At 42.5% G+C, this 24,880-nt stretch overlaps 1 protein-coding gene across 2 annotated transcripts in view; it reads right to left on the bottom strand.

The window, feature by feature from the left end:
• Positions 1 to 24,880, bottom strand: part of BRIP1 (BRCA1 interacting DNA helicase 1) — a 455,971-nt gene that overhangs the window by 219,786 nt on the left and 211,305 nt on the right. For both annotated transcript variants that reach the window (XM_075336237.1, XM_075336238.1), the window contains exons 13-14: positions 23,932 to 24,072; positions 20,447 to 20,608 (exon numbers count right to left, since the gene is read on the bottom strand). In XM_075336237.1, coding sequence (XP_075192352.1) covers positions 20,447 to 20,608; positions 23,932 to 24,072 — 303 coding nt within the window. The remainder of the gene's footprint in view (positions 1 to 20,446; positions 20,609 to 23,931; positions 24,073 to 24,880) is intronic.

Raw genomic sequence — 24,880 nt, 5'->3', positions numbered from 1 at the left:
ACTGATTATATTTTTTTTCTGAAATGGAAATACATCTGCATTAATAATGTAATAAGCAATTAACTTACCACACTGCAGGGCATACAACAAATATGAAAGATGGATGACTATATTGATATGGACAACAGAATTTAATAGGTTGCCCCCAAAAAAGAGGTTATGTCAATCTGGTAAGCCTGTGCAATAACTTTATAATCCATTGGATTCTGAACTGTGGAACCCTCCTTAATCCCCATAAAAAGGGTCAAAAAGTACAACAGCCAGAAATATCCAAATGTATGAGCAATGTCCAATAGACATGCAGCAAGAAGACACAGGTCCATCAAGTTCAACTTGTAACCTAACATAATGATTTAGAGGAAGGTAAAAAGCCCATGAAGCATATTCTACTTGCTCCATATTAAAAGAAAAGTTCCTTTCCGATTCCAGATCTGACTCATTAACGCACATGAATATCAGAATATCAAAGAGAGGTCTACCGGCCCACTTTCTATACGGCAAAGCATAGATCACTATCCAGTAATAGCGACTCCCGTAATAAATGAGTTATCACTAATGGAACAAATCCTTGAATGAAAAGTTAATCAATTAGGGTAAGGTTATAATGTTTCTTGGTCACTGTACCACCCCACAATATCACTCTAAGGCTATGTGCCCACGGGGACAGTGTCCTGCGGATATATCCGCAGGAGCTCCCAGGAAACCGCACCACAACTTTTGTCTGTTTCCATGCTGCGGAATTTCCTGCGGATATAGTGCGGGCATTCTGCATTGAGGATACAGTACCATGGCTGAGTCACTGCATCCTCAATGCAGAACAAGTGCTGCAGTGATCGGGGAGTTCATACTCACCTCCATCATGCAGCACCTCGCTTTCCAGTGGCCGGGTCACTCTGTCAGTGTCTGCAGGAGAAGGTGGCGGGCCCGAACTAGCTCCAGCTGTCACATGACCGGAGCTCATGCAGGCCCCGCCCACCTCTTCCTTCCTATACCTGGATCCACCGCGCTGCTGTACACCGGACGGAGAAAGTGACTCCGGTGAGACAGGTAAGTATATGGGACCCTGCGGAGAAATCCGCAACAATAATTGACATGCTGCAGATTTTTCCGCACGTGGGCACAGCATTTCCCAAATGCCAAAGAAATGGCTGGGGAGTAGCTGTGCTGCAGATTTCTGGAAAATCCGCGGCTTTTCTGCGAGAAATCCGCGGCAAAATCCGCGCATTTTCCGCAGCGTGGGCACATAGCCTTAAAAGTGCAGCCACTCAGTGTACTTTTCCAATACAACTTGGATGTTCCTTGTAGTAGATCTTTGTCTATCTCTTCTAGCTCTCCTGTCATTCTAGACAGTGGCATGACAGAGACAAAAAGGAAATACATCAGCTCACCATCAATACCTGTAAGAAATACAATTAGGTCCAGAAATATTTGGACAGTGACTCAAATTTTGGCATTTTAGCTGTTTACAAAAACATATTTGAAATACAGTTATATAATCAATATGGACTTAAAGGTCAGACTCTTAGCTTTAATTTGAGGGTACTCACATCCTAACTATAGTAAAGGTTTAGGAATTTCAGCTCTTTAATATGCAGCTGTAAAACTAAATGGACAATTATCTTAAAAGCTCCTTAATGGGCTGCATGGGCTTCTCCCTAGTTAATCTATCATCAAGCAGGTAAAAGGTCTGGAGCTGACTCCAAGTGCGGCATTTGCATTTGAAAGCAGTTGTTGTGACCCCACAACATGCAGTCATAGGATCACTCAATGGAGGAATAACAGATCATCATTAAGCTGAAAAAACAAGAAATCAGTCAGAGAGATAACACAAATATAGAGAAGACTCCCTGAGAGCAAATACAGTGTCTTCCCCACAAGGTGCAAACCATTAGTCTGCCTTAAAAATAGGAATGCCAGATTATACTTTGCCAAAATAAAACGAAAACATTTAAAGAAGCTAAACCAGATTTGGGAAAGCACAAGGTTAACAGTAGAAAATGCAACATATACTGTATTTGTGTTAAATATATAATTGGTGAAGGAAGGTTGAACTAGATGGACCGAGCTTATTTCAACTTGTGTAACTATGTAAACTATTCAGAATTTGTTGTGTAATTTCTCCTGAGTACATCAATACTCCATATGTGGTAGAAAACTATTGTTTGGGAGCATGGCAGCACTCAGAAGGGAAGATGCGCTATTTGACTTTTAGAGTACAAAACTGGCTAGAATCATTAACGGATGCCATGTCGTGTTTGTAGAACCCCTGATGTGCTTAAACAGTGGAACCCCCCACAAGTAACCCAATTTTGAAAACTACACCCCTCAATGAATTTATCTAGAGGTGTGGTGAGGACATTGAACCCACAGGTGTTTCCCTAAATTTTATACCCTTGACCCAGGAAAATGGAAAAATACATTTTTAATACAAAAATGTTGATTTACCCCCATAATTTTTTCATTTTCACAAGAGTAACAGGAGAAAGTGGATCATACAATTTGTTGTGCTGCTGGACTACCTGGCAGCAGGCCAAGTAGTCTTCTAATGATAATTGCCAGTTAATTAATTGGTGATTTTATCAAAATTATACAAAAGGACCCCAGTAAGTGACACACAGCTGGAATCAGGGTCGCTTTCTCTACATTATACTGCTTTCAGATTAGGTGACAAAAAACAGGTGGCAAATTCCCTTTAAGCGTTTTGGACTCTGTCAAAGAAATACTAGGCCCCAAACTTAGATTTAGTACTTTAATGACGAAAGACTATTAGCAGTCCAAAATGCATAGGATTGTTATACTTGACTTTTTGTTTGGACTTTTTAAAATCTATTTTATGGAAATTTTTGATTAATAAAGAACAATTTTTATTAAACCTTTTTTGGGGTGCTGGATTACAATATCTTTCCAATATAACAGAGAGAGAGAGAGAGGCACTGGACAATGGAAGACACAATGCATGCTGGGAAATGAGAGTATAAAAGATCCAGCACCCATAGCCCCAGCACAATGCTAATGATTACGAACTGGTCGCTATAGAGAGTTAATGGCATGTTACAAAGCATTAGACTTGGGGCAGTCCTGAACACATCAGGTTGGTAAGTCCACCAAAACCAGTCTTAAATTTGAGAGTGACGAGGGCAGCAAGACGCATTAAAATTGAAAAAAAAACCCTAAAGAATAACATATTAATTTAGTAAAGGGCATTATATATAAAAAAAAGTAGTTATAGAAAGTCTTAATATGCAGCACCCACGTCTAATATCATGGCATGTCTATGTGTGCGTCACTAAAACTAGCATACTTCTGTACCCACGCTATTGCTAATTGCAAAAAAGATGTGGCAGAACAAGCTGGTACTAGGCCAAAATAAATTGGGGATATTATTTGTTAATAAAATGGAATACTTGCTCAGAATTCGTTAAAATAATAACAGGTGCAAAAGCTTGATGAATATCTTTATCATACCAGGGGTCTCTAAAATGTTATTAAAGTCTGTGCTTCGTCTTTACAGGGTTACATGTAAAAATACAGCTCACAGAGGATTATATTTTAGATGCAGCGCCGCAAAAATTAATATCTGAAAACTCATTCCTAGAGTCATGAACAGAAATATATGGTGTTTTCTTAGTGGATGGAGGGAAAATAAGGTGATTTTCTTAAGGTAACGGTCACAATTTTTAACAGCACTATGTGAGCATTCAAAGTGTAGATAATTATCTACCACTCATTTTTTCTGAAAAATTGTTATCTTCCTAGACAAGCTTGTTTCTGGTCTGCTCTTTCAGTAAACCGTTTCATAATGTTATAAAGAGATAATTGGTCAATAAAAAACAAAACACAGATATTACCACACCAGAGGAATGTTCTAGAGATGGAGAAGTAAACAAAATTTAATTACCCTATATATTGTTTGAAAATACAAAATCTTCATATACACCCAATGTTCACTGCTCAAGGTACATTTACATTTGGGAACAAAGTTATACATAAATACGGATTAAACAACTGAAATGTGAGGAAAGTCCTAATTACTTAACTCCGGTATTTGTATACTAAAATGTACCCTTCCACATAGACCTAAATTGAGTGACAGTACACTCCCTGACAGAAGTTCTGTCGCTTATCCATGTTATGTAAATAAAATCTTATAACCTGACTTTAAATTCATCCTTTGGTTTTATAAACTACTCTTTTGAAAGCTGAAACCATCCCAAATTTGGTTTAGGTTATGAAAATAAAGTTGCTGCAAAGCTGAAATATATTGATCATTTAACCCCTTCAGCCCCCAGCCTGTTTTCACCTTAAAGACCCGGCCATTTTTTGCAATTTTGACCAGTGTCACTTTGACAGGTTATAACTCTGGAACACTTCAACGGATCCTGGCGATTCTGAGATTGTTTCTTCGTGACATATTGCACTTCATGTCAGTGGTAAATTTAGGCCGATATGTTTTGCGTTTATTTGTGAAAATTTCGGAAATTTGGCGAAAATTTTGAAAATTTTGCAATTTTCAAAATTTGAAATTTTATGCCCATAAATCTGAGAGATATGTCACACAAAAAAGTTACTAAATAACATTTCCCACATGTCTACTTTACAACAGCGCAATTTTTGAAAAAAAAAAAAATTCCGTTAGGAAGTTAGAAGGGGTCAAAGTTCATCACCAATTTCTCATTTTTCCAACAAAATTTACAAAAAAAAATTTTTTAGGTACCACATCACATTTGGAGTGATTTGAGAAACCTAGGCGACAGAAAATACCCAAAAGTGACCCAATTCTAAAATCTGCACCCCTCACTCTGCTCAAAACCACATCCAAGAAGTTTATTAACCCTTTAGGAGCTTCACAGCAACCAAAGCAATGTAGACGAAAAAATGAAAATTTTACTTTTTTAACACAAAAATGTTACTTTAGCCATAAAAATTAGTATTTTCACAAGGGTATCAGGAAAAATGCATCATAAAATGTATCGTGCATTTTCTCCTGAGTACGCAGATACCCCATATGTGGTGGTAATCAAATGTTTGGGCACACAGCAGGACTCGGAAGGCAAGGAGCGCCATTTGAATTTTTGAGTGCAAAATTAGCTGCACTCATTAGTGGACGCCATGTCGGGTTTGAAGACTCCCCGTGGTGCCTAAACAATGGAGCTCCCCCATAAGTGACCCCATTTTGGAAACTAGAGCCCTCAAATACTTTTTCTAGATGTTTGATGTGCACTTTGAACCCCTGGGGGCTTCACAGAAGTTTATAACATTGAGCCGTGAAAAGAAAAAAAAAAATTTTTACCACAAAACTGTTGCTTCAACCAGGTAGCTTTTTTTATCACAAGGGTATCAGGAAAAAATGCACCATAAAATGTATTGTGCATTTTCTCCTGAGTACGCAGATACCCCATATGTGGTGGAAATCAAATGTTTGGGCGCACGGCAGGACTCGGAAGGCAAGGAGCGCCATTTCACAGCAAAATTGGTTGGAATTATTAGCGGACGCCATGTTGCGTTTGGAGACCCCCCTGAAGTGCCTAAACAATGGAGCTCCCCCACAATTGACCCCATTTTGGAAACTAGACCCCTCATGGAATTTATCTAGCTGTTTAGTGAGCACTTTGAACCCCTGGAGGCTTCACAAACGTTTGTAATGTTCAGCCGTGAAAATATTTTATTCTTTTTTTTACCACAAAATTGTTTTTTCAAACAGGTAGCTTTTTTTTCCACAAGGGTATCAGAAAAAATGCACCATAAAATGTATTGTGCAATTTCTCCTGAGTACGACGATACCTCATATGTGGTGGAAATCAATTGTTTGGGCGTACGGCGGGGCTCAGAAGAGAAGGAGCGCCATTTCACAGTAAAATTGATTGGAATTATTAGCAGACGCCATGTTTCATTTGGAGACCCCCTGAGGTGCCTAAACAATGGAGCTCCCCCACATGTGATCCCATTTTGGAAACTAGACCCCCCCCATACAAAAAAAATTAGTTTGGCGAAATAAAAAATACAGACATCAGTAAAAAAAAAAAAAAAAAAAAAAAAGAGCGCCTGCCACTAAGACCAGTGCCAAACGTGAGAGCAATGCACGAGTCTCGCATCGCATCATCCACTGCAGTCTGGAAGCGAGCAACTGCGCTGGATAATGCGATGCAAGAGGGCGCGGCAGCGGATGGATGGTGGCTGGGAAAAGGCGCAGCGGATGGAGGAGCGGCAGAGGATGGGAAAAGGCGCAGCGGATGGAGGAGCGGCAGAGGATGAGAAAAGGCGCAGCGGATGGAGGAGCGGCAGATGAGAAAAGGCGCAGCGTATGGAGGAGCGGCAGATGAGAAAAGGCGCAGCGGATGGAGGAGCGGCAGATGAGAAAAGGCGAAGCGGATGGAGGAGCGGCAGATGAGAAAAGGCGCAGCGGATGGAGGATGGGAAAGGGCGCAGCGGATGGAGGAGCGGCGGAGGATGGGGGGGTGGGAGGTGAGATTGGGGATAGCTACCTTACAGGATTGATCTAGGCAGCAGGATCACAGCAGACAGAAAAGGCAGCAGATGAAGGAGGGTGAAAAGGATGGGAGAGAGCAGGCAGCAGATCAGGGAGGGGGGCAGAGTCTGATGGGAGAGAGCGATGGCACATGGAGGGGGGGAAGGCAGCACATGGAGGGAGGGGGGGAGAGAAGGCAGTACATGGAGGGAGGGGGGGAGAGGAGGCAGCACATGGAGGGAGGGGGGGGAGGAGGCAGCACATGGAGGCAGGGGGGGAGAGGAGGCAGCACTTGGAGGGAGGGGGGGGAGAGGAGGCAGCACATGGAGGGGGGGGGGAGAGGAGGCAGCACATGGAGGGAGGGGGGGAGAGGAGGCAGCACATGGAGGGAGGGGGGAGAGGAGGCAGCACATGGAGGGAGGGGGGAGAGGAGGCAGCACATGGAGGGAGGGGGGGAGAGGAGGCAGCACATGGAGGGAGGGGGGGAGAGGAGGCAGCACATGGAGGGAGGGGGGGAGAGGAGGCAGCACATGGAGGGAGGGGGGGAGAGGAGGCAGCACATGGAGGGAGGGGGGGAGAGGAGGCAGCACATGGAGGGAGGGGGGGAGAGGAGGCAGCACATGGAGGGAGGGGGGGAGAGGAGGCAGCACATGGAGGGAGGGGGGGAGAGGAGGCAGCACATGGAGGGAGGGGGGGAGAGGAGGCAGCACATGGAGGGAGGGGGGAGAGGAGGCAGCACATGGAGGGGAATCAGCACATGGAGGGGAATCAGCACATGGAGGGGAATCAGCACATGGAGGGGAATCAGCACATGGAGGGGAATCCGCACATGGAAGGCGGCAGCCGATTAGGTGCAGTGGCAGCCGATGGAGGCGGCGGCCGATCGGGTGCAGCGGCGGCTGAAAAAGGTGGGTGCGACTGAAAGGGGACGGTGGCGTGTAAAGCGGCGTGGCGGGCAGGGACAGTGGCGGGAATAGCGGCGTGGCGGGCAGGGACAGGGGCGGGAATAGCGGCGTGGCGGGCAGGGACAGCGGCGGGAATAGCGGCGTGGCGGGCAGGGACAGCGGCGGGAATAGCGGCGTGGCGGGCAGGGACAGCGGCGGGAATAGCGGCGTGGCGGGCAGGGACAGCGGCGGGAATAGCGGCGTGGCGGGCAGAGACAGCGGCGGGAACAGCGGCGTGGCGGGGAGCAGCGGTGAATCGGCGGGCAGCAGCGGTGGATCGGCGGGCAGCAGCGGTGGATCGGCGGGCAGCAGCGGTGGATCGGCGGGCAGCAGCGGTGGATCGGCGGGGAGCAGCGGTGGATCGGCGGGGAGCAGCGGTGGATCGGCGGGGAGCAGCGGTGGATCGGCGGGGAGCAGCGGTGGATCGGGGGGGAGCAGCGGTGGATCGGGGGGGAGCAGCGGTGGATCGGGGGGGAGCAGCGGTGGATCGGGGGGGGGCTATAACTTACCGATGGGCACCTACAGCGACCGCTCTCATCAGCTTTCACGGACGGAGTGAAGCTGAGGGTAGCGGCACAAGATCCACAGTGATTGGGAGAGATCGGTCACAAGGCCGGTCTCTCCAATCAGAGCTGGGGGCGGGTGAAACAAAGTTCACCCAGCTCCAGCCAGTCATCAGTGCTACAGCAGCACTGATTATGGCTGAATTTCAATGTGTCAGCCATTTTCAATGGCTGACACATTACAGTGACTGTAATTGGCTGAGCGGCGTTTGTCAGCCAATCACAGCCTCTGTAGGTTCGGGGAGGAGGGACCACCCCTCCTGAGGTCAGGCAGAGGTCCCCTCCTTCCCGAATCTACCGTTTAAGTAAACAAATTTCACTCCCCGGGGCTCCAGGACCGCGATTTCGCCAGGACGTACTGAGTACGTCATGGGTCGTTTAGCACCATGTCACCATGACGTACTCAGTACGTCCAAGGTCGTTAAGGGGTTAATGAACACAGAAAGGTCAGATTTTGGCAAGACAAAAGTTTTGTCGCCCACAGAAAGTAATGTGAAATTCAAACAAATAATTAACTTCTAATACAAAGATATGTTGCATAACATTGGTGAATGAAGTTGTGGTGCTATTAGAGCCATATTTAATATTTTGTGTGACTTCCATGAGCTTGAAGGACTACATCCATGTGGTTCAACAATGATTCATACAATTTATTCATGAAGTCATCAGGAATAGCAAAGAATGCAGTCTTGCATGCCTCGCTGAGTTCATCTAGATTCTTTGGTTTTGTCCTACCCCAAACATGCTCAATGATGCTCAATGATGCTCATGTCTGGTGACTGGGCTGGCCAGTCTTTGAGCACCTTGATCTTCTTTGCCAGGAGGAACTTTGTTGTAGAGATGGATGTGTGAGATGGAGCACCATCCTGCTGCAGAATTTGATCCCTTTTATGATTGGGAATGTAAGAGGTAGCTAATACTTCTTGATATTTTAGGCTATTGATATTGCCTTCAACCTTGCAAATGTTTTGCACACACCCATACTGAATGTAACCCCAGACCATGATCTTTCCACTACCAAAGTTAACCGTTTTCTGGGTGTATTTTGGATCCATACGGACTCCAGTAGGTCTCCTGCAGTATTTGCAGCGGCTGTGGTGTAATTCAACTGAAGATTCATCAGAGAAATCCACCTTCTGCCACTTTTCCAGTGTCCATCTGTTTAGCAGGCTGTGGAACTTGGCAAATTCCACACGGTTTTTTAACTGCCTTTTGTTTAGTGATGGCTTCTGGGCACTGATTCGACCATGGAGGCCATTTCGAGACAGAATCCTACAACCTGTTCTAGTTGACACAAGGACTTGAAGTGACCAGGCCTGTTGGAGCTCTGCTGCAGTGGAAGAGGGGCTGGCTTTGGATTTTCTAACCAACAAACGTTCCTCCTGAGCAGTTGTCTTGCGGGGTCTGCCGGACCTGGGCTTGTCAAAAACATCTCCAGTCTCTTCAAATCTTTTTTTAATTCTTTGTACTTTGGACACATTAAAAGGTGCCAGCCACCTCTGCAGTGGATCCGATCTTCAGCCTCTCGAGGCTTTGGTCGCAGGGTGAATTTTTGGCATGTTGTCAGAGGTCAAGTTGCAGTTCAAGTGAAGGTCTGTGTCTCTTTTTATACACACCCACTAATTAACTGATCATTTAGTGAGCACAGGTGAGAATGTAAACTAGGATTGGGTGCATTGTATGACAAGACGACAAAACTTTTGTCTGGCAAAAATCTGACCTCTCTGTGTTCATTAAATGATCAATATTTCAGCTTTGCAGCAACTTTATTTTCATAACCTAAACCAAATTTGGGAGAGTTTCAGCTTTCAAAAGAGTAATTTAAAAAACCAATGGATGAATTTAAAGTCAGGGTATAAGCTTTTATTTACATAACATGGATAAGCGACAGAACTTCTGTCAGGGAGTGTATGATTCTCCTATATTATTTTTTTTTTATATAAAAATAGGTTAAGGCAGATGTATATGGGACACCAAGGTGATAATGATATTTGTCTATAGGACTCCACTGAAGTAAATGGGACAGAGCTGTAATATCAAGCAAAGTATATACACAGAAAGAGCACTGGTTTTAGAAAAAATCAGAAGTGTTCTTTTAATCCTGTACAATCTTTTAACCAAAGAGAACCTGTCGTACTGAACATGGTGTCTGATCTGCCAGCAACATGTTATAGAGCATATGCTTTTATTTTTAATCCCTGATCATTCTGGGTTAGCAGTCAAGGAGGCAGTCGTAATCAGTGATTATCGGCTATATGTGTATGCACACTTTTACAGGTAAGACAGCCACTGATTAGGATGACCACACACTGACTACTAAGCCGATGTGAATAAAGTACAAGTTAGAACTTATGCAGATGGTCGTAGATTCTCTCATCTAAGGCTGGGTTCACACATAGCGACAGCGACAACGACGTCGCTGTTACGTCACCATTTTCTGTGACGCAACAGCGACCTTGTATGTCGCTGTTATGATCGCTGCTTAGCTGTCAAACACGATCATAACGTCGCTACATGTGCAGAGAGCAGGGAGCCGCGCACACTGCTTAGCGCTGGCTCCCTGCTCTCCTAGCTGCAGTACACATCGGGTTAATTACCCGATGTGTACTGCAGCTACATGTGCAGGGAGCAGGAGCCGGCACTGGCAGCGTGAGAGCGGTGGAGCCTGGTAACGAAGGTAAATATCGGGTAACCACCTTGGTTACCCGATGTTTACCCTGGTTACAGCTTACCGCAGCTGCCAGATGCTGGCTCCTGCTCTCTGCTCGCTTCATTTCGTCGCTCTCTCGCTGTCACACACAGCGATCTGTGCATCACAGCGGGAGAGCAACAATAAAAAAACTAACCAGGGCTGTGTGTAACGAGCAGCGATCTCACAGCAGGGGCCAGATCGCTGCTCAGTGTCACACACAGCGAGATCGCTAATGAGATCACTGCTGCGTCACAAAAACCGTGACTCAGCAGCGATCTCAGCAGCGATCTCGCTGTGTGTGAAGCACCCCTTAGAGAATTGGGCCAATTGTGCAAATGACACTCTGATAAGAGCTTGATTAGAATGTAAGCATAGTGTCATCCGATTCTCTCGAATGAGAGAATCAGAGCACACTGTGATGAGAATATGGAGAACAAAATTTCTCCATCTTCTCCATTCTGCAAGTCCACGGAAATCGGACAGTACTCAGATGTCATCAGAGTGCAGTCCGATGTTTCCCATACACTCACTTGTATGGCCAAATACGATCCAAACATCGAATCAAACTCGGACATGCAGCGTCTTTTTTCTCGAACGGATACAGTCCAAGGAAAAAAAAATCTGACATTTGCATGGCCCCATATACTAACATTGATAAGAGCGCGATCTGATATTTTGTCAGAGCACACTCTGGCAGAAAATAGGGCAGTCTGCACCTACCCTTATACTAAATATTTTCCCACAAATCTACATATAAATCTATTCAGGCTATCTTGCTGTATATGCTGTACATAGAAGGCACTGAACATTTACAATGAACATTTAAGAAAGTAAGCGGATTTTACTATGAAGTAAAATGGAAGATATTTTCAATGGTATGGCATACTTTATCATGAGAGATATTAATTTCTCTCTAAAGGAATAGGGGTTATAAAATTATATGGCATCATATTGAAACCTAAATCCACAAGAAGCAAAAAAGTCAATGCGCTGATGTACAGCCCCCAGAACATTGGTCCAACGGAAATCCAGACAGCACTAACATTGCTTCAGGAGCTGGTAAAGACCACTGAAGCAGGCCAGCACCATTTCCACAGGGTGACACAGAGGGCAAGTATGCCTGGTTGGTAATTTAAAAATAGCTGTGTCTAGGAAAAAAAAAAATTTCAACGTTGGACAACTGCTTAAACCTTATCACTCCTGGGCCATTTTCTGTTTTTCGTTTTCTTCCTCCCCTTTTTCTGAGAGCTATAACTTTTATTTTTTTGTCACTATTGCCACATGAGGGCTTATTTTTTGAGGGACAAGGTGTTCTTTCAAATAAAACTATTAGTTTTTACCATATAGTGTACTGGAAAACGGGAAAAATTCCAAATGTGGAGAAATTGTGCAAAAAGTGAAATTTCAGAATATTTTGTTTTGTTGTTTTTTTTTAATTCACCATGTTCATTATATGGTAAAACTGACATGTTAGTATAATGCCTCATGTTGGTACGAGTTTGTAGATACCAAACATTTATACTTTTATTTTTATCTAAGTGGTGCAGAAAAATTCAAAAGTTTGTCCAAAAAAAGCATTGCTATTTGTCGTCATTTTACGAGACTGGTAGCATTCTCATTTTTTAAGATCTGGGGCTCAGTGGTTTATTTATTCAGTCTTAAGTTAGTATTTTTATACCATTTTTGGTGTAAATGCGATATTTTGATCGCCTGTTATTGCATTTTAATGCAATGCTGCAGTGACCAAAAAAAATAATTTGGCCGTTTTTAATTTTTTTTTCGTTACGCCGTATACCGATCAGATTATTTGATTTTATATTTTAATAGATCGGCATTTCTGATAGCTGCAATATCAAATATGTGCATTTTTAATTTTTTTTAATTCTTTTATATTCATGCGAGTTGACTTGAACTTTTAGGCCTTTTTTTCATATTTTTTAAAACTTTTTTTTTTACATTCTTTACTTATTTTACTAGTCCCACTAGGGGACTGTTTGACTGCACACTGCAATCACTTCTCCTGATCACAGCGATGCTGCACCTTTGCTCTGATCAGGAGAAATACAGTGTTCCTGTGAGTGCCAGCGCTTTGCCGACACTCACAGGAAGTGAGTTATGACAGCATCAGGGGTCATCACCTGACCCCGCGCTGTCTTGGCAACACTTTGGTATCCTGTGATCGTGTCACGGGGCTGCCGATGGCGGCAGGGAACAGCGCGATCCCCACCATGGCCCATTACGTTGCGCTGCTAGAGTTTGACAGCGCGATCTAAGGGGTTAACAGGTGGGGGTGGATCTCTGATCCATCCCCGCCAGTTAGCCGCACATGTCTGCTGATCAGATCAGCAGACATGTGCGGGCATTACCGCAGGCTCGCAAGATTTCTATTTTTTATTTTTAAAATAGGAAAAAAAGAACAAAAAATATAAAACCAAAAAACTACATTTAACACAATAACATGATTTAAACAATGTCATTATCTGACAATAGTTTCCCTTTAAGTCAACTGATTGGCAAAAAAAATTAGAGGGCACCAAATTTTAGAAATAAATTCTAAGAAAAACCGATTTGATCAGAAAGTATAACAAATTTTATTCATTAAAAAGAATGCCGACTGGCAGAGTAACTAGAACATGGACATCACATGCATAAATATTAAAAAAGTGAGGAACAGGTATCGCTGCACAGGTATTACAAACACTAAAAATAATAAATAATATTGCTGTGAAGAGGTCAAATACACAATATCAAATCAAATTAGGCTCAAGTATTCACAGGTATAGTGCATATAGCAATCATGTAATAACAGAAAGCCTAACCATGTGGTGTTTTTAAAGTAAAAATGATAATGAACACAATATATTGCTGACCATCGATGGTGTCGAGGGCCAGAACTGTATGCACTGCTGAAAACACTCACATGGATATGTGCAGTGGTAATGGCTGTAATGTACAATGTGAAAGATTGTTATAAGAAAGTGTACATTTGGAGCATAAGGTATTGCTGATATGGTCTGTTATGCAAAAAATATATCCAGGGCAGGTGAATATAGAAAACGCCCAAATGGAGACAGGATAGGCAAACAGTAAAAAGTTTTTTTTACCTGTGCAGCCAGCCCCGACGCGCACGTTTCGGCGTCACCTTTATCGTTGACCCCCTGACTCATATTATAGATCTAGAACCCTCTTTACAAGCACTCTGACAGCACAGAATGGCTATTCAAACCAAGAAAAAACACTCGGTTCATCATGACGAGGCCAAACATTTCAGTGCACCTTCCCACCTGCTTGTTTTACCTCCATCTCCATCCACCACCTCTGTTCTGTGATTGACAGCTCTGGCTTCATATCATTAGAGAGGCAGAGATAGATGGAAAACAAACAGGTGGGAAGCTGCAGTCAAATGTTTGCTAACGTCATGATTTACCAAGCTTCTGTAATTCGTTTGAAAAGTCATTCTGTGCTGATCGAGTCCCAGAGTCAAGGAGCAAAGAACACTACTACAGTATAGTTTTGAATAGTGTAAACTGTAGCAGTAATTTATAAAATATTAAATGAAAAACTGAGCAGCAAGGAATGGTATCCATCTCTTTTGTAAAGAGAGAACCTGTAACATTTTCTTCCATATGAACTAAGCATAGAGAATGTTGCCCAGAAATAACCTACTTTATCAATCTCCAGATATATTCAATTAACAGACTTTACAGGTTTGATTTTTACACACATAACTCTGTACTATGCCCCACAATAAACTCCTCCTAATTTCCACTTCCGCCATCTGTATGTGATGTTATCTCCCACAACACAGGATGATCTACATCAACTTATATAACTTTACTACCAAATTATCATATAAATGGATTACCATAGGAAGCCTAAATTCTACCAATCCCTGAAGTCCCCCTGCTAAATTCCCCTTTCATCATAAAGGTACATTCACATATCACGTTTTTGCTGTAAAAAATGTAGCAATTTACTATCTCAGCAAAGTCCACAACATTTTTGAGATCTCATGCACATCTACCGTATTTTTCGGACTATAAGACGCATCGGACCATAAGACGCACTCTGGTTTTAGAGAAGGAAAATAGGAAAATAAAATTTTAAGCAAAAAATGTGGTCATGACACACTGTTATGGGGCGAGGATCTGCTGCTGACACTATTATGGTGTTAATATCCCCAAATTCTCTACTAAGGTGCCCTATCCTGGTAATGATCCTCCTGCCTTGTGTATATATTTATGTCCCTCATCCTGGTATAGCCCCATCTTGCTATATACTGCATCCTGGTATGAGCTCCCATCCTGCTATATACGCCATCATCCTGCTCATATGCCCACATCATCCTGCTCATATACCCCCATCATCCTGCTATATGCCATCATCCTGTTCATATACTCCCATCATCCTGCTATATGCCATCATCCTGTTCATATACCCCCATCATCCTGGTATATGGCCCCATCCTGCTCACATACCCCCATCATCCTGCTATATGCCATCATCCTGTTCATATACTCCCATCATCCTGGTATATGGCCCCATCATCCTGCTATATGCCATCATCCTGTTCATATACATTCATATATCAGCTGAGCATGATCACTCCAGGCTGTAGTTGCCAGGGGTGATCACGGCCGGCTGTTAATTATGCGCATGTCCCCGCCCATCTATCAGCCCCGGCTTCAGCGCTGAGAGATGGGCGTGCATATGTAATGAGCGGGCCCACGTGGTCACGGCAGGCGCTGCTACTGCCTGCTCGTGCCCCCGATGAACCGCTCCACTGCAGCACCCTCATTCCCCGCAGCCATGCCCTACATTCAGACCATTAGACGCACCCCCCACTTTCCCCCAACATTTGGGGCGAAAAAACTGAGTCTTATGGTCCGAAAAATAAGGTACCTTATTTTTTTTCTTGCAGATTTAAAAGGAATCTGTTACCAAGTTTTTGCTCCTCCATCTGAGAGCAGCATAATGTAGAGACAGAGACCCTGATTCCAGCGATGTGTCACTTAATGAGCTGTTTGCTGTCATATTGATAAAATCAATGTCTTCCTGCTGCAGATCTAGCAGTTATACAGAGCACATGAATATGCTGTACTACCTGCCAGCACGCCAAGTAGTCCTCTAATGATAAAATCACTGATTAATCAGCAATAGATTATATCAAAACTACACTAAGCAGCCCAGTAAGTGACACATTGCTGGAATCACGATCTCTGCCCCTACGTTAAGCTGCTCTGATTAGGTGACAAAAACCTGGTGATAGATTCCCTTTAACGTACAAAGTGGCTCAGTACTTAAGGGGTTAAAGAACATAACTAAGAAGCTAGTCCATTGCCAGTCACGGTAGCTTTGCCCAGCCCAGCTTCCCTAGACTGATAGGTCTTTCCCTATACACACACTTAGGGAGAGACCTGTCAGTCTAGAGGAGCAGGACCCGGCAGAGTTGCCAGGAATTTGCATTGGACAGGTCATCCGGAATTCATAGCCCCTACCAGCTACTCAAAGTATGTTTTCTCTGAAACTCTGCTGCGTTTCAGAGTGAAGTCTACATGGCTGCAATAACACAGAATGTTTTGATTCATGCTGACCATGGTTGAGAATGCAGGAATATCATAACAGATTCCCTTTAATTTGCAACAAACTCTGAGCTAATAGGAGGAGACTAGCTGATATGATGACTACTATACACAGCACAACACACTGGGAGGAATCCCTACTCTTCATTAAGCATACAGAGAGAAGCAGCTCCTTGAGATCCCGCATATGCGCACTTACCATTCCTGCAGCCTTGTTTGTCAGCCGGTGCTTGCTTCTCATCTTCAGATGCACACTGCGCATGACCGGAACCGCAGGAGTCTTCTGAGCATGCTCAGTGTGCATCTGAAGACGAGAAGCAAGCACCCAGATAACAAGGCTGTGGGAATGATAAGTGTGAACGTGCGGGATCTCAAGGAGTGATGGGACATCGCACAAGTAAATCCATGGTATCACACCCACAGGGGGGTGATACCACGGAAAACATGCAAACGCCCACAGGGCGATGCGACGCCCATGGGACTAGAGCCCCTTCTCATTTACATAGGATACACATAAGTAATAAAACATATTTTTATACATGCACATTACACAATATTACAACACAGGGATGGGTAGGAAGGGGTTACTAGCACACACATCACACTGCGACTAGATTAGAACACGTAAATTACCTGACATGTTCCCTTTAATGCAAGGTTAGAGGAAAGTACATTTTCCATTTAAAGCTCAAATTAGGTTGTGTACTTAAAGGGGTTGTCTAATCTAAAATAATAAGTCTACAGTCACTCCATGTAACTGCAGACATGTGTATTCTCCTATAGCACACACTGTGCGCTGCGAGGATTAGCCGGTTTCTGACCTGGGAACAGTGGACATGTGACTGCAATTGTGCGATATGCATATTCCCAGCTAGAACCCGATTAGTGGGCACAGCATCATTTAATACAAATGTATGGAGCAAGTCCACACCCACTGAATAGCCATGTCTATTAGTCAGATGTGCCCACTCCATGCACTTGTATAGAGCGAGGTCGCACCCACAGGTCGGTTTCTGGCTGGAAGATGTAAATCGCACAATTTCGGTCACATGACCGCAGTTACTGGCTCATAAAACCGGCAAATCCTCGTAGTGCGGTGTTTGCGTTGGGATGATTCATACGTCTGCAGTCACTCTATGTGTATCATCTTAGACCAGACAACCGCTTTAAAGGGGTATTCAACTTTATATTAAAAAAAAAAAAAATGTTCCCCAAATGACAGTTGTAATGTAAAATAACAAAATAAGATAAGTTCTCACCCTTCCCAAATCTAGCTCTGGCTCTTCGCATTTGGTCCTGTCTCTGTGTTTGACTGCAGCAGTGACATCACATCGACTGTGTATATCACTAAGCTCAGGGACTCAAACCATCTGCATCAGTAGAGCCACTGAGCTGATTGCCTGCAGTGGTTGCAAGCGACTATTGACATCACCACTGAAGCCAAAGCACTGAGACAATGTGTGTGCTTAACTAGGTTAGAGTAATTACTGTCTGATTTTATTATTCTTAATTTTCTATTTTTATTGTTGTCTATGGACCACTTTTTTAAAATTGGAACAACCCGTGAACAGGTAAAGGAGTTTTTCAGGGCAATAAAACTGATGGTCTATCCTTAAGGTAGGTTGTTAATATTATATAAGTGGAGGGTCCCGGTATGCCTGCCAACAGCTGATTAAAATGTACTCATCATATAAAAAACTTGTTATATACCATATGGGATGTTATGTGTTACAAATCAGTGTTGGTCTGTTTAAAACACTGCTTTTAAGTGTACAAACTCTTTCATTAGCTGCATGCACAGAACAGTGTACGGACTCAATAGAAAGTGTATGGGTTCCGTACAGTCACTCTCACAAAGCAGCGTACCGACACAGACTTACTATTCAACTCGTACATCACTGTATACACACAGGACATGCAGGAGTTGATCACTTTAGAGTGGTGGTGATGGCTTGTACCTGTTCACACTAGCCTAAGGCTAGTTTCACATAGCCGGCTTTTCGCCGGTTTGATGGATGCAGCGCACGCCAGTACAGTATGATACAGTACAGTGGCAGCGCCGCAACCTCCGGGTCACATGCTCCGGTCACATGACAGCATGTGACCGGCGCTTGTTGTGCTACCAGTGTACTGTATACACTGTATTGGCGTGCGCCGCATCCGCCAAACCGGCGAAAAGCCGGATGTGTGAAACTAGCCTTACTCTGTTTGGAGGTGCTAGTTAGTTTTTTGACATTCATAGTGGTGGTTTGACTGATTGGTGGGGGTGTCTCAGGACCAGGCACCATCACCCGTTGGCAGCACTACACAGCCGCTATTGATATATACATTACTATTATTATTATTATTATCATCATCATCTTTTAAGAGGGGCCATCAATTCCAGAGTACCAAATAAACCATGTATAATGAGCACATGCTTAAGAGTTATTAACCTACATTATGGCATACTATTTTCTATTACTAATGATCTGCTTAGCAATGATGATAAATTCTGTATGTTTAATTCTCAGTATGATTCATTAAGTATAGAAAAGACATTAAGAAACATGAAAACAGAGTATTATGACTTTTATATTTTTCTGGTCAAAATGTTTTAAAAGCAAAATTTAGACAAGAGCAAGATCTGAAATTATAGTACGGTCTCTGAGGTCATCTGGTGGCCACTCTCGGGAATTGCATGACAGCAAATAGCGATTTTACAATTATTAATAAAAATATATAGCAAAATAGATAGCTCAAACATATGCCATGTATTTTGTATAATTTTACTGTTGCAGAACCATGGGCGAAAATCTCTAATCTGTGGTTTGTAATCTCTAATAACATTCTCCATACAAGATTTTTATGCTCAATGGTTTAACAAGACAATCCAGACAGTAAATATGGTTTACTTTTTGATCATTATATATATATATATATATATATATATATATACACACACATATATATATATATATATATATATATATATATATATATATATATATATATATATATATATATATATATATATTATGATCAAAAAGTAAACCGTATTTACATGAAATTTGCCCTCCTAACCTCCTATATTTGGGTGTGAACACTGGATATTTCGTCTGGTTTGTCTTGTTAAACCATTCATCATAAAAATATATATATGGTGTGGTTGTAGTTGTTAACGAAATGAACTGATGAAAAAAAAATAATTGTCTTTTAAAAAAAAACGCTGTGGGTTGAAAGAATATCATAAACACTGGGTACATATAAAAGAAAACCTTAAACAACAAACTTATACAAGAAAAGCTACATTTTAAGTTTAGTTTTATGTAGCTATTTTCATGAAACTGGCACAGTTCTAACCACAAGCACCTAATTGTGATGTAAATTCCATTAATAGTCTATAAGGGTCAGCACACACAGCAAGTAATACGGAGCGAGAGGAATGCGATAAAAAAAATCGCATTCCACTCGGACCAATATTACCGCTCCCATGAACAATTTTTTTGTCATCCCTAATAGGACCGAGAAAACAATCGCAGCATGCTGCGGGTGGAATGTGATCCTGTTTCACTCGCACCCATTTGAGTCTATGGGGGCGAGAGAAACATCACACTGCACTCGCTTACACCAGTGTAACGTGAAAGCAGAGCGATTCTCGCATCAGCCGCAACGAAGGAGATGGGGAGATGAGATAAATCCCTCCCTCCCCTTCGCAGCGCTGGCCCCCCCTCCGCAACTGTGTCTGATCGCACGATCGGACCACAGTCGCATGACCCTCAGCTCCCGCTCTGCTGCAAGCGTGAGCCGAGTGTCATGCGAGGACTTGCACTAATCCCCGTGTGGCCTCAGCCTAATAGAGATTATCGAAAAATTGCCAATGTTCTTTAATTTAAAAAATATATAGGGTGAGAATCCTAAACTCCTTAATTAGATCTGAACTGCTTATGATCATTAACACACGTTCTGGAAGCACAAGGACTAATTCCTGTCCTTTATCAGTAGACCCCTTTGCCCAGACACCAGGATAGTTTACAATATGGTAGGGCAGACATTAACAAATGATCATACGTTGTGGACATTGAAAGCATTTTGTAAAGTTACAGTAATATGACAAAGAATAAAATAAAAATGGTTTATTTCTGTATTTCTTAATGCTGGAAATATCATTCTGTGAAGAGGGGCTGTATTTCTAACCACTTGCAATTAGTTTTGGTTACCTTATAGGAAGGCAGGAAGCAGAGGACTCCGTGGCTCACTGTCTGGCACACCGATAGTAAAAGAGCACCAATCTCATCCTGAAACTCGAAGGTCTCTGCATGCTGAAATGTTGCACAAAGTTTACGGCCCTTTGGACCAACACCAACCGTCCCAACCCAAACCTGTAAGATAAGCACATCATAGCTCAGGTCACCTTCTTTGAGATCAGGTGTCACAATGGCATTTGGACTGGCTGATCATAGTCATAGTTGAAAAAAGATGCCGCATGTGAACATAGCCTAATACTTTGCTTTTCAGGGGTTGTCAATATGTGATGCAATGTAATTAGTGAGCTTTATGTCTTTTCGTCATGTTTGGACTTTATCTATGATTAAAAACCAGCCAGACGCAAAACACTCCAGTATTTTTCTATGCCTGTGTTACTATTTAAAGGATACAATAAAGAAGTTTTTGCTTTTAGTTTCCTTGCATGGATTGAAAAACCTGTTTCATCACTTTTAACAAAGCTGCTTGATACATTGTTAGGCTAAGTTCACACACTGCGTTTTTTTGACGCTGCATTTTTGTGCGTTTTTGGCCGCTAAAAACGCACACAAAAACGCACCCGCGGCAAAACACGCATGCGTTTTTACCGCGATTTGGTGCATTTTTAGCTGCGTTTTGCTGCGTTTTTGATCTCTGCGTTTTTCTGCGGTTTTCCAATGCATTGCATGGGGGGAAAACGCAGAAAAACGCAGGAAAGAATTGACATGTCCATTTTTTTTTTAAGCTCAAAAACGCAGCTTAAAAAAACAGTTGTGTGCGAACAGCAAAATTGAAAACTCAGACTTTGCTGGGGAAGAAAAGTCATGCAGTTTTGAGGCCAAAAACGCACCCGAAAAACGCCGCGAAAAACGCACTGTGCGCACATAGCCTAAGTTCGTAACCCTTATCTTATCCGACCACAGTTGAGTGGATTGAAGAGGGACCAGATTGAATAACATACATAAAGTGGATGGCCTGAGATGTATCCATAAACTTTCTTATATTACTAAGCAACATAAATCATTTAAGGCGAACCAATCCCCAGGATTTTCCTATATAACCTAAAGCCAGTGCTATAATGGCGCTATCATGCTGATTCTATACATACCTTTAGTGGTCAGATGGGATATATAGGTTTTGAAATACAGGCAAGTAAAGTTACAGAAATGTACAGCTATTTGATTGGCAGCAGCTGCCGAATAGCTTATATATGGGTCAGGTTTTGCTATCTATTCCCGCCCCTGTCTGCTGCCTCTCTGTAGATGCTAGACTGTATGGGCTGCATTTCTAACACGCCCCTATCACAAGACAGAAATTACTCATACCTGGAAGGATCTCATACAGTCTAGCAATTACAGAGGCCAGGCACAGACAGGGGCATAAATAGATAGAAAAACCTGACCCACATATTAGCTATTGAGCAGCTGCTGCCAATCAAAAAGCTGTACATTTCTGTAACTTTACTTGCCTGTATTTCAAATCCTATACATCCAATCTGACACCTAAAGGTATGTAGAGAATCAGCCTGATAGCGCCAGTATAGCATTGGCTTTAGTTTATATAGGAAAATTCTGGTGATTGGTGCGCTTTAAGTGGAAGAATAAGTAAAATACTGATTGTTTGACTTGAGCACAAAATCACCATATACAGCATAACTCAACTTATTGTCTATGGGACTAGTGTGATATTTGCTGGTTACAGAGATCTTTGCAAACTTGCCAATAACAAGGAATACATGTATAATACAGACTAAAGTAATTGAGGGGTTAAGGACACAAGCACTGTTGGTTTAGGATAGAGCAAGAGTTAATATTTTATTCCAGTTTTTCTAGGGTGATGCCAATTTTCTTATTGGACGAGAGTTGTTTTATTTACTATATGAATGGTGGTCTAGGATAGGAAGAGAGTTCAGATTTCATTCTCTGGGCTATTTTACTGATCTCACGTATTCACTCATGAAATACCACATTGGCCAGGTGTACTAAGACAGACACATCTTTATCATGATTACTACCTACTTAAAGTGTGTGTCTTATGGCTGGACACTACATTTTGCCCCAATAACTTACAATTTCCACGATATTTAAGCTAAACTAAATTTGTTGCTGTCTGGTGCGTATGGTCCTTTGCTATGACCCCTTTCTTTCTTACTTTAGTTAATAAATGACACACTATTATAAAAAGGTAATTTTAAAATGTTTCTTTCATAAGTCGGTATTGTCCAAATGGAAAGTGACACTCCAATGATCCCGACCACGGGAAACTCCTCAACTTACAAGGACTTCTTGGACTAAATACTATTGTTGTTAGAGTTCAGGGATTGCATGGCTTTCCTTTCCTCCACACTGTGATTGTGTGGTATTTTATTTTCTCTGGACTAAATACTGAAGGACTGATGATCACATTTTGTTTATATCTTGATGGAGCGTGGGTAAAAAAAAAAAAAAGGAAGACTTTACTGTCTTTCTTTTTTAATTATATATGCTATGGTATTATTTCTATAAATGTTTAATAAAAACATCTGATTAAAAATAGTATGTGTCTTATAGTCTCTTGTATAAATTGTGCCATATGTCCTGTCAAGGGAGTTACATGACGACTACTAACATGGCAGTAGGAGCTATCACGATAACAGCTGTTAGCACATGGGAAGTATAAAGGCCTCGTCACGCACAACGAGATCGCTAGCGAGATCGTTGCTGAGTCACAGTTTCTGTGACGCAGTAGCGATCCCGTTAGCGATCTCGTTATGTGTGACACCTACCATACCAGCGATCAGGCCCCTGCTGGGAGATCACTAGTCGTTGCAGAATGGTCCGGACCATTGCCTTCCAAGGTGATGTTCTGCTGGGCAGGACGCATCACTGTGTTTGACACCTACCAATGACCTAACACGGTCCCAACGCCCGCCGAGCTCGTTATACAGGTCACTGATTGTTACTGCATCGTTGGTAAGGTCTGACTGTGTGACATCTCACCAGCGACCTCCCAGCGACTTACTAGCGATCCTTATCAGGTCGTATCATTTTCGAGATCGCTGGTAAGTCGTTGTGTGTGACTTGGCCTTAAATGTAAAAAAAATGGGATTGATTAAGACAAGAGAGTACAGCACTGTTTTATCAGCCCCATACACACTGAATGTGGTGGCATTGTCAATGCTTGATGGCTGATGTATTGAAGTCATGTAGTGAGAAGGAATGGACCATTGTTCTAATTCCATGTTGGTCTCAGTGGTGAGGTCCCCAGCAATCAAACATTTATCACCTAGTTTGTGTTTAGATGAAATATGCCCATTTGGGGAAAACCTTTTCAAGCTCAATGACTTCAGGTAAGTTTTAGTGAACACAGTCTTTTATTAACATTCATATGCCACATTTTCACAATGCCAAAAAATTGCAACTATATATCTAAAATCTTCAGTAGCATACCCCCAAATCCACAGTATAAAGTAATAGCTCACCTGGGATTTCTGGATAACATGGCTGGCCTCTAGCTGGATAGAAAACTTAACACCTAGTTCAGAGGAAAAAGAACCCATTGGAGACAATGTGCCTGAAGTTAGGACAATACAGCGAGCATTGCCACTTAGTTCAGAAAAGGCCTGGAATACAAAGAAAAAAAAACACATAGTACGAAAATTATATGACACAGTATCTACTCTTCCTTTTCAGATAAAATAGAAATATGAATAAGATCTAACTACTTTGTGAACAGCTCATTAGATCCATTTAACAAGTAGGAACAGGCCAAAGAGAAGAACACTTCCAAAATTACAACACTGTACACCCACATGCAAAAGCTAGGCTGTGGTCACAAGCTGCAGATGTGTTGTGGCTTGTGGCATAACTTTCAGGGAGATTTAACTGTTTGTATACAGTGTTTTGTGATGGTGAATAGAGATCAATGAACCTGAACAGTAAAGTTCGGTGTTTGTACCGAACAAGGACCTTACAAAAAAACAGTGTTCAAATTTGGATGCTTTAAGTAAGCAAACTACTCGAGCGAGCATCGCTGTGCCCGGGTATGCTCGGTGCATAGCCCTGTGCGAGCCACTTTCAGTGCTTCAATGACTCTCAATGGAGATAAAACCAGCGTTATCAGATGAAGTGTGCACAAAATAATAATTAAAAAAAAACCTGCTCTTCTTCCCCCAGAAGTGCTCTGTTTATGGCTAGCTACATGTGGGTGGAGCGCCGTACTGCCCAATTAGTGACTTCCAATGGGGTTCAGGTCAAGTCAAGGTCCAGAACTGGAGTTTAGCTAAAGTCCGGCTGAACACACCAAATCCAAACTTCAATAGTTCAGCCCATTTCTAAAGGCCCTGTCACACACAGAGATAAATCTGCGGCAGATCTGTGGTTGCAGTGAAATTGTGGACAATCAGTGCCAGGTTTGTGGCTGTGTACAAA

The sequence above is a fragment of the Anomaloglossus baeobatrachus genome, chromosome 2, assembly GCF_048569485.1.
Source record: "Anomaloglossus baeobatrachus isolate aAnoBae1 chromosome 2, aAnoBae1.hap1, whole genome shotgun sequence".
Classification (NCBI taxonomy): domain Eukaryota; kingdom Metazoa; phylum Chordata; class Amphibia; order Anura; family Aromobatidae; genus Anomaloglossus; species Anomaloglossus baeobatrachus.
Note: the sequence above shows the minus strand (reverse complement) of the source record. Positions and strands in the feature narration are given on the sequence as shown.